Consider the following 10927-nt stretch of genomic DNA (forward strand, 5'->3'; position numbering starts at 1 on the left):
GCAGACAGCTCTCCTGGAGTCTGCCATCTGCCTGGTTTTCAACAGCATCATCTGATGCCATTCATTACCTCCCCCACCTCCGCCATCACGCAGTGAACTAGAGACTGGAGACCCCAACACCGTCCTTGCCTTCCACGTGTTGACAATCTTGTAACTGATGAGGTGATTAGAGTAGAAAAGCAAGTCGAGGTAAACCTCACTAAAAGCACAAATGAAGCGGTTTGGGCATCAATTTCTTCCAGAGTCAGGGGGAAAGTGGCGCCGGCCAGGAGCTGAGCTGGTGGGAGTGGCTAGCTGATAGAAATCCACCGTGCCCTTCTCCATGGTGTGGGGTCACTATCTAGAACAGTTAAGGACATGACCTTTGAGTGCCACTGCCAGGATTTGAAGCTCAGCTCAGCCCATAACTAGCATGTGGCCTGGGCAAATTACTTGGCCTCCCGGAGCCTCAGTCTCCTCTTCTCTAGCATGGGGACCTGATAATACTCTGTATCTCACAGACCGGTGGTGAGGACAAACGGAGTTACGTGAAACACGAGGTCTATAGTAAATGCTAATAAGGGCTACGGATCGGTGTCATTTATGACATGCTGCTCTTGATACGAAATGGACGAGCGAGGTGCACCATCATGTTTGTGTAATTAGTTAATGCTGCCAGGGGAGGAGCGGGTGTGTTTAAGGCGCTGTCTGGGACGACTTGTATAATGTCATCTTCAAGCAAAATGCCTTGTAATTGGCGCAGCTCCGAAAATACACGTCTGCTGGGGCGTGCACACCGGGCGGGGCTGTGGTCCGTGTCTGGTCTGCAAACACCCGCGGGCGAGCCCACGCTGCGCGTCCACTCGGACCGCTGGGTGTGAGGCTGTGTCTCTGCGTGTCACCGACACACACACACACACACACACACACACGCTGATATGAGCCCTGCTTCGACGTGCGTGTCATGGCTTAAAAATAGAGGCTAATCCGTCAGCCGGTCTCGCAGCGGCGGCGGGGGCGGCGGCGGCGGCGGCGGCGGCGGCGGCGGGAGAGTCATGGCCGTGGGGCTGGCTGCGCCTGCGATCTGCCTCCGGGACTGAGACCCCGCGCCGCGCTCGCACCGAGGTACCGGACTGCGGGGGGGTGGTCGCCTCCCCGGCGCCGAGAGGCTAAAGGCTCGAGGCTGGGGGCGGGGTGCGGGGCAGGGAGCGCCCAGGCAGGGGACGCGGGAGCAGAGCTGGCTAAGCACCCCCCCCCACCCCCCACCCCCGGGCTGCCTCCCTGCTCCCTCAGCGCCTGGCTGTCTGGGCTGGCCGGGGCTCGGGCGACAGCCATGAACCTGTTACAACCGCCACGGCGGACGTGGGGGGAGGGGTGCCGCGGGCGAGGGCCCCTGGAAGCGGCTGATGGGATTGGAGAAGGCGGAGGGGCGTCTCCCCCTCCCCGGGACGGAACGGGGCTTCTCCAGCCCCGGGGAGAATTCGAGTCCCACCGAGCTCTTCCCTACACCTGGTCTCCTTCCCGCTTCCTTTTTACCATTCAGCATCACACAGGCAGCAGAACCTGTTTGGAGAAACCGAGAAACCGTGGTTTGGGAATAAATTGATGGGGTCTTTAGGCCTAAGGAGACAAGGCAGATGATGATGATGGTGGTGGCGGTGGTTGTGGCTATAGTCCCATATTTCTGTGCTTCTTCAGCCCCAACCATTGCAAAATTCTCTCTCCCTGAACACCCTAAGATCCAGGCTCCCCTCAGCGGTCGTGATCCTAATGCCCCTGCTTCCTAAGGCCTGTAGGTACATTGTCTCCCCTGGCCTGGGGGAAAGGAGAGCTGGGGGGAGGGGAGGGGGGGCCTGGCTGGCCATGAAGGATGGGTTCCCAGAGTGTATGCATGTCAAAGATGGCCTCTCCCTACTAGACTTTTGGTTGAGGTGTAGGGGGCAGAAGATCAAGAAGGGGGACCCTTGGGACCAGCCCACCATCACAGTGGGAGAGAAGGAGGAGGAAGAGGAGACGGGGTTTTGCCAAGTGGTCTCTCTGCCTGAAGGGCCCAGGAAGAGTCTCCAAGGCTGGCTCTCTCCCCCACGCTGCGCAGGCTTCCCCTTTCAGAAGGGCCAGCTGGCCAGAAGGGCCCTTTCAGAAGGGACAGAGCCCGAGGCACACATGCTAAGCCCCTCACTGCCAATCCCATGCCCTTCCTAGGGGTCACTTGACTCCAACAGCAACACAGATGGTCACTGCAGCCTCTGAGCTCCTGGGCCTGGCAGGATCCCTCATCCTTTCCCTGCCTCCCCCTTCTTCAACCCCCCAGCCTCCACCTCTCCCCAACACACCCAGACACACTACTCCAGCCTCGCTTGACTCAGAAATCCTCACATTAGAGATGAGGTTTAATCAATAATTTCTGTACGCTGATCGAAGGAGGGTGGTTTGTCTGTCGTGCACATAGATCGGCACCTTCTTCCATTAGCTCATGCATCCAGCAAGTGTTTTTCAAAAACGTACACTTCCTCTTCTTTGCTAATCCCCACTCACCCCGTCCCCCAACAGACACTTCCCATAGCACGCTTAGCTCTGAGGCAGTGATAGGGCAGCAGTGGGTTAAAGCAGCCCATCTCTCTGGCGCTGAGGAGACAGGCTTGGCATATGTCATGGCCCCAGCTGCTGCTGCCTTCCTGCTAATTCTCTCTGGGTGGGTCCAAAGCCACCCCTCATTCCCATCCCAGCTCTCTAAGCTCTCTGCCTGTGGCCCCAGGCAGATGAGACCCAGATTCAGGCTGGCAGGAGCTCCAGCAGTGGGCATGGCCACCCAAATATCAAATATGTGTGTGTGTGTGTGTGTGTGTGTGTGTGTGTGTGTGTGTGTGTGTGTGTTTGTGTACGTGTGTTGGGCGTGGGGGTGGAGTGGCGGAGCAGAAAGCCAGCAGCTGGGCATCTCCCTTTCCCCGTAAACAAGGACATGTGACTCTCCCACCTCCTTGTGCGGCTGAGCCAAAGAGCAGAAAGGAGCTGCGGCAGCTTGAAGGAGAGAATAATTGTGGAGGTCCCCCTGCTAGGGCCAGGCTTCCCTTCCCTCCCTGAGGATCCTCTCCCCGGGGCCCAGTCCAGTTGGCAAGAAGGGGAGCCTCTGCCCTAGGCTCACTCAGGTGTGCCTCCCATCCGTTCCTCCTCCAGCAACAGCCACCTGGAGACGGACGCATCCTCACGGCAGCCGCCCCTGCAGCTGCCGCACGGTTTCCGCCACCTCTAAGATGTGCCCCGGTAACTGGCTCTGGGCATCTATGACTTTTATGGCCCGCTTCTCCCGGAGTAGCTCAAGGTCTCCTGTTCGCACTAGAGGGGTCCTGGAAGAGATGCCGGCTGTTCAACATCCCTTCCTCAATGTCTTTGAGTTGGAGAGGCTCCTCTACACAGGCAAGACAGCCTGTAACCATGCCGATGAGGTCTGGCCAGGCCTCTACCTCGGAGACCAGTATGTACCTGGCAGCCCCGGGGTCACTGCTGAGTGTGTGTGTGTGTGTGTGTGTGTGTGTGTGCGCGCGCACGCGCGTGCACGCGCATATGCATGCAAGAAGGAAGGAGAAGGGTGGAGGGGAGGCGCTGACTCGTGTTGTGGGTTCCAGGTTGAGGACTGAGGGGTAGGGGTGCATGGACAGAGAGTGGAGGATTATGAAGATACCCAACTCTGGACAGAAAGTCTCTGTTCACATGATAATGTCATTGATTTAGCAAAATTAATTATTGAGTGCCAGTGCTACAAACCGGACATAATAGATGACTTCTCTGACCTTCCATCTATTGTGCTGTGATTCTGGGGGGAAAAAAAAAAGGCAGGCAGTGGGAGCCAGGAAGTTGGTAGTAAGCTGAAGGGTTGACCAGGCAAAGCCACGATGTGTGCAGAGGTTCTGGAAGATGGGGGCCATGGAGAGAAGAGCATCACGGGAAGAGTAGTCCTCCCCTCTCTCTCTCAAGGGCATTACAGTGTACAAGGAGTTTTTCACATGCATTTTCTCTCTTGATCTTCACAACAGCCTTGTGAGGTAGGTACCACTATCCCCAGGTTACAGATGAGGAAACTGAAGCTCAGAGAAGTGGTGACTGGCCCAAGGTCACACGGGGCGTAAGTAGCAGAGCCAGGACTTGCAGGTTCAAGTTCAGTGCTCTTTCTACTTGAGGAGTTTGCACTGGACAGGGCATTTGCCCTGAGATATGGCCATGGTGCCTGAGAGGTATCTACCACTGAGCTGAGGGGTGTGGGCCAGACGGACACCTGAAGGTGACATCATAAAACGGTAAATGTGGGCGTGGAGTAACTGGTGAAACATGAGAAGGTTCTGGGTGTCAAAGAGAGCGTAAGGTAACAGGGGAGCTAGGTGTGGGAGCAAGGGCCAGAATCACAGCACCTCAAGGTTACCAGGGAGGTTAAATGTGAGCTGGCCCAACAGCCCACCTGATGTCCAAATTCCCTCTGCCACATCCATGCCTCCACACTGACCTCCTCCCTCTGCTTGAATACCCCGGTGGCAGGAAAATCATTCTCTGCCAATGATTGAAAACCATTCAATCTTTCTTCAGCGTGATTCCATGGCTGGGACAGACTTCCTTACACAAAGTACAGATCCGGTGAATTCTTCCCATAGATCAAGTCAAACCCTGCCGCCTCAGAGCGCTCAATATTTTATCATGTTTGTTGTTCACCCACCCCGTAGTCTTCTCTTCCCCAGGCAGAACCTCCCCAGTGCTCTCAACCCTTGCTCAAGGACGAGACTCCGGGTCATTGCCCATCTTGGGTCCCCGCTCTGGGTCATCAGTAAGTAAGGCAGACGCATGGAGCCAATGACATTAGCTAGGCAGCAGCCAGGGGGGAGACGAGGGCTCCTCGCTCCAGAGCCTCGCTTCCCCACCCTCCCTTTAACCTCTACCCAATGCAGGGACATAGCTAACAACCGCCGGGAGCTCCGCCGCCTGGGCATCACCCACGTCCTCAATGCCTCGCACAGCAGGTGGCGAGGGACGCCGGAGGCCTATGAGGGGCTGGGCATCCGCTACCTGGGTGTCGAGGCCCACGACTCGCCAGCCTTTGACATGAGCATCCACTTCCAGACGGCTGCCGATTTCATCCACCGGGCACTGAACCAGCCAGGAGGTAGGAGGGAAGAGAAGGGAGGAAAGAAACAATGGACATTAAGTTAGGGGAAAGCCCGAGGGTTCAAGTATGGAAGAGATTTTAATGACATGACCAAATGCTTAGCGTATAATATCAAGGAAAGAAAAATGCCCTCAACTGTTTGCAAAAGGCAATGCATGAAAAGGAAGGAAGGAAGGAGATAATCCAAAATGTTAACAGAGTGGCGATGATAACGCACTCGGGAAATATCCCCTGGGTCCCCATTCTGGGCTAGACCCAGGCTTCCGTCGGTGATGAGTGTCTCCCTGTGAGTTGCTGAGCTGAGCTGCTGTGTTGTCCATCTTATTCTGTCTGGGCCTCCCGGGGGGTCTTCGTTCTTCCCACCACTAGTCTGCACCCCATCCCGTCTCCCCGCACCCCTCCTTACCCGTCTTCCTCCTCACCTGTCCCTGCAGCTCTCTCCCTAGCCTTCTCCACCCCCCACCAACAGCCCCACAGCTGCCTCGTGTGTATGTCCTCGCAGGGAGGATCCTGGTGCACTGTGCCGTGGGCGTGAGCCGGTCCGCCACACTGGTCCTGGCCTACCTCATGCTGTACCACCACCTGACCCTCGTGGAGGCCATCAAGAAAGTCAAGGACCACCGAGGCATCATCCCCAACCGGGGCTTCTTGAGGCAGCTCCTGGCCCTGGACCGCAGGCTGCGGCAGGGTCTGGAGGCATGAGGGGAGAGGAAAGGAAGTCAGGCCAGGTGCATGGGTCCCTGGCTTCCAGCTGGAGGGAGGAGGCCCAGATGTCCCACCGTCCCCTGTAGGCGGGAGAGCGACAGGGCTGAGGCTGCCACCACTGCTGCTATTTGCTGGGAGGGAATGGGGAGTGAGGTCGGGTGATGTGCTGGGCGCCCAGGAGGGAGCTGACCAGAGAAGGAAGTAGCTATGGTGTAGGTAGACGGCAGTCCTGGGATTCAGACACCCTGGATTCCAGCCAGGCTGCTCGCAGTGACCCAGAGCCCCTTCCCCCCATTGTGCCCAAGTGTCCCCCCTCACTCCCTTATCGAAACAAAAGTGCCATCTCTGCCCCATGCCTGCGCAGGGAGTCGGGGATGCCGCAGGCACGAACGTGATGGTGTCCCCTTGTGTGTAGATGGTGGTGTAGAGACAGACGGTGCAGAGAGGGTGTGAAAAGCTGTGAGACCAGAGGGAGAAACCCACAGACGTGTTACTCCAAGCACAGGAAGAGGAAGTGTGGGAGGATTGGCGCTGTGCCCGTGGGCGCTGGCTGCGGCCAGAAGCTGCAGAAGGGCATGGCTGGGAGTCTTTAGAGGGTCGCTCACTTGCTGGCTGCAGGTGTCTCCAGGAGAAATAAAGACGGTGGACAAGAGAAGAGCCTTGTGAAGTCATTGACAGCTCGTAGGGGCTCCCCACCTCCCTTCTGGGAGCCCCCGTCTTGCTGGAGATAGCCACAGTTCCTGACTCCCTCACAGTGGTCATAAACCCCCAGTAGTTCTTAGGGATGGTTTCTTTTCTCTCAAGTCCCATTTTACGTGGGCCACAAGCGAAATCTTGAATTGTTATTTCCCTCCATGTCCACACAGGGGCAGCAGAGGACCAAAAACTTCAGGCTTGCAACCAGTTGGTGTAGCTGCTGGCCGGGCATGCCCTCCTCCGTCTGCCAAGCTTAACATAGGTCCCTATTCCCAAACTCAGGGGTGTAGGAAATAATACCTTCGTTTTCAAACATTTCTCATTTCTCTATCAAGTCCCCATCGTGATGGGATCGAATACCCATGTTAAATCAACCCCAGCCTTAAATCCTACATTCAGGGGTTCGGGTTTTGCCTGGTTACCAAGGAGTTGGAGGAGAGGGAAGGAGGCTTGAGGTGATTGCTTCTTCTTGTAATCTTTCCAGGTTTGCCTCATTAGAGTGTAACAACGTCTCCTTAGTAAACTGATAAAAATTTAGACTCACCCACCAGAGAGAATAGTATGGTCTTTCTGTTCTCCCAGCTGCCAAACTGCCAGCTCCCACGTCCCTCCTTTTAAAAAAGACAAGTTCCCAGAGCAGAATATCTGCATGAGTAGAAGGAGACAGAAGAGAAAGTGAAAAATGCAAGGAAGAGAAATCGCTCAATATGCCTGAAGAGCATATCTTACCCCAAAGTATAGAAACAGAATCTCAAAGCTGGAAGGTACCTTCCTAAATACTCCATTTCCAGCCTCCAACAAGGCATAAATAAATCGCCTGTTTAAAGTCTTTCGTGATCATCATCAGGCACTTGCTTCGACACCTTGGACACCTTTGATAGCTTCCACCCCATTTTACTAGCTCTCGACATGAAAAGGCTCTGATACTGTGCCTGCGTCTCATAGTCCTGCTACAGTGGTAGTGAGATGAAGCCAAAAGATCTGGCAGCCTGGGCTCCGTGGCTCGGAGGGCCTTTGGGCAAGTCGCTTTGTCTCTTCCCCACCTACTCACAGGCCATAGTTCTGTCTGCTTCCACGGAGTTGCTCCGGGCATTTGATTAGATATGCAATACAAAGCTTGGAGCCCAGTCAGCATTTAATAAGTGTTCTTTCTCTTGCTGCGTCCCTCCCCGCGATTTGAAGCCAGCTCTCTGGTTCTCCTGTGTCCTCTTACTTTCCGCCGAGCAGCTCTGATTGTTTCCAAGAGTGCATTTGTCATGAGTTTCCTCCCCAGCCTTGCCACCGGAGGCATCTGATTGTGGCAACCAGCGCTGGTCTCTGTGCGTGAAGCTACACCTAGACGACAGGAGACCAGCAGGACCTAGTAGCTGGGACCTCAAATTTCTATTACCGTTGAGGGTCAAATTATTCTAAGGGGCAGAGTGAGGTCTTCCTTAGGAATGTGGATTCTAATCCAAATGCATCGATTCCCTGTCAGAACTAGGGGCAGGAGGACTCAAGAGTAAGTACAAATAACCCAGAAGTAACGCAGGCTCTCAGAAGGACTGTCAGTGTGACCTGACCAGTACAAAGTACGGTAGAGCTGGGACACCCCCCCCCCCCCGTTTTAGTCTAGTAGATAGATTACTCTTGAGGTAACCGCAGCCTCGGCTGTATTCCTGCAGGCTGAATCTGCCTCCCGTAAATCCCCTGGAATTTTTTCAAGCTGAACAACTTGAGAATTTATTTCTAACTTCTGGTAGAAAAGGATAGTTACTAAAGTATATTTGACCAAAGATGATCTTCACAGAGGAGGTGGCATATTTTTATCATTTAACAAAGCCATGCTTTGCTTTGCTTAGGGAGTCTTCTGCCTTTGCAGATATTAAGACACCAGCTCATTTAATCCCCATAAAACCCCTGCGAAAGGTGTCATTGGCATTGCTGAAGAACAGGGAAATTGAGGTGAAATACTGTTCCCAAGGGCACACAAGCAGTAAATGTAAGCGTTAGGATTCAAACCTGGCGCTCTGGCCCCAGAAGCTGTGTGTGTGATCATCCTGCTTCTACGCCTTTGGTCCCTAACTCCACCATTTAAGGTTGTGTGTGTGTCTGTGTGTGTGTGTGTGTGTGTGTGTGTGTGTGTTGTGGGCCTATATGGTTGCAGGGAGAGAAGAGGCTGTCTACAGCCTGGCTGTTACACAGAAAGAATCAGTGCTCTCTTCCCAAGGGGCTGGCGATGTCTGCTGTCACAGCTGGGTCTTGTGCCACCTGCCAGAACTGACGTTGAACGTCCAGTCTCCCTAATCCTCTTCTTGGAAGAAGTTGACCATTTGAACCCAAGCAAAGGGGAAATGCACAGGAATAAGTGAGCCCTTGTTAGATTCAGCCTGTTCTTCCAGCCGGCTGGGCCTCGCCCCTCGGGAGCTGCGGCCCCAGTCAATCGTGTAATCCTGCTGCGCTCCTGCCCTTGCCGCCTCCAGCCTTGGCCTGTGCGATGTTGACTCAAGCCCTTGTGGCGAGCCCCAGAGCCTGGGCTGCCTCTGGAGAGAAGGAGGAATGTTTGCCCAGTCCGTCACCCCTGTAACTAATCCCAGTTGAGAAGCTCCACAGGGAGAGGAGCTAAGAGAGAACGGCTGCTCTGAGCCCCTACGTAGCAGATGGATCTGCAACCAGACAGGCGGCTGAGAACTGTGTCTGCCACATGGAGAGGGCTGGGCCCGGCTGGCTGCGCAGAAAGGCCTCCGCCAGAACAGGGTCTTACACAGAAGGAAGCCTGGCCGGGAAGAACGAATCTGGTTGAGAAGAAAGACAAACCCGAGGCGCCTGGGTGGCTCAGTCCCTTAGGCGTCCGGCTTCGGCTCAGGTCATGATCTCACAGTTTGTGGGTTCGAGCCCTGCATCGGGCTCTGTGCTGACAGCTCAGTGCCTGGAGCTTGCATCCGATTCTGTGTTGTCCCTCTCTCTCTGCCCCTCTCCTGCTCATGCTCTGTCTCTGTCTGTCTGTCTGTCTCTCTCTCTCTCTCTCTCTCAAAACTGAATAAACGGTAAAAAAAAAAAAAAATAATAATAATAAATAAACAAATAAATAAAAACAAAAGGGAAGGAAGGGAGAAAGAAAGGAAAGGAAGGAAGAAAGAAGGAAGGAGGGAGGGAGGGATCCAGTTCATCATAGATTCCTCTCCCTAGAGCTTTTTTTGAAGATGGAGCAAAGATCCAAACGTTTAGGAAAGAGCCATGTTCATACCCTAATCCCTGGATCCTATGAAAATGTTACCTCATGTGGCAAAAGGGATTTTGCAGAGGTGATTAAAATACAACTTTGGGGGTGCCTGGCACAGTTGATGGAGGACGCAACTCTTGCTCTTGGGGTGGTGAGTTTGATCCCCATGTCGGGTGTAGAAATTACTTAAATAAATTAAAAAAAAAAAACCCAAAACTTTAAACTATAACCTTGCATGGGGAAATAACACTGGACTGTCTGGTGGGCCCCATGAACCCTGAAAATCAGAGAACCTCTTCACACTGTGGTGAGAGATTTGACATGGGGGCTGAACCTTCATTGCTGGCTTAGAAGACAAGGAAGGAGGCTGTGAACAAAGGAAGGCAGCTGGCTTCTAGAAGTGGGAAAAGGCAAGAAAACAGATTCTCCCCTGATCCTCCAGAAGAGAACACCGCCCTGCTGACAGGGCTTGATTTTAGCCCAGTGAGACCCATGTCAGACTTCTGATCTACAAAACTATAAGATAATAAATTCTCATTGGTTAAGCCATTCACTTTGTGGTGATTTGTTACAACAGCAATGAGAAACGAATATCAGCCCCTCAATTCTCCATGAAGACCTTTCCACGTGAGCATCTAACCACTGGTTCCAAATGCTGAGACTAATCTCCAGTATGTTTTTTTGTTGTTGTTTTGTTTTGTTTCAGCTGAGAGCTGGTGACACACTGTAGGGGGAGAAAGATTCATTTGGGAAGGGCTTTACATCAGGGGTAGCAAACTGGCAGCCTGACACATAAATTTACTAGCAGAGGGTATCTCATGATCTGTGCAATGGTTCCACGCCTGGGATTTCTAGTTCCTCCTAAACTTTTGAAAGGAACAGTGAACCTACATTTTCACATGACAATGGTGAGTAGGGGCTGTCCCGTTGGGATGAAGTAATACCTGCTCTCCAGGTCCTCACTCCCCATCACTATGTTCTTACACTGAGCCTGCTTCATTCAAGATCATTTGCCTACACACATGCGCCCCCAATATTTAGAGCAGCGCTTTCAACAATAACCAAATTATGGAAAGAGCCCAAATGTCCACCAACTGAGGAATGGATAAAGAAGAAGTGGTATATTACTCGGCAATCAAAAAGAATGAAATCTTGGCCATTTGCAACAACGTGGATGGAACTGGAGGATATTATGC

At 53.5% G+C, this 10927-nt stretch overlaps 1 protein-coding gene across 1 annotated transcript; it reads left to right on the forward strand.

The window, feature by feature from the left end:
- Positions 1–894: 894 nt before the first annotated feature.
- Positions 895–6485, forward strand: DUSP26 (dual specificity phosphatase 26). Its single transcript, XM_042934912.1, has 4 exons — positions 895–1104; positions 3154–3451; positions 4911–5125; positions 5631–6485. The coding sequence occupies exons 2-4, from the start codon at positions 3231–3233 to the stop codon at positions 5828–5830; spliced, it is 636 nt and encodes a 211-aa protein (XP_042790846.1). The 5' UTR covers positions 895–1104; positions 3154–3230; the 3' UTR covers positions 5831–6485.
- Positions 6486–10927: the final 4442 nt, after the last annotated feature.

The sequence above is a fragment of the Panthera leo genome, chromosome B1, assembly GCF_018350215.1.
Source record: "Panthera leo isolate Ple1 chromosome B1, P.leo_Ple1_pat1.1, whole genome shotgun sequence".
In the NCBI taxonomy this organism is placed as follows: Eukaryota; Metazoa; Chordata; class Mammalia; order Carnivora; family Felidae; genus Panthera; species Panthera leo.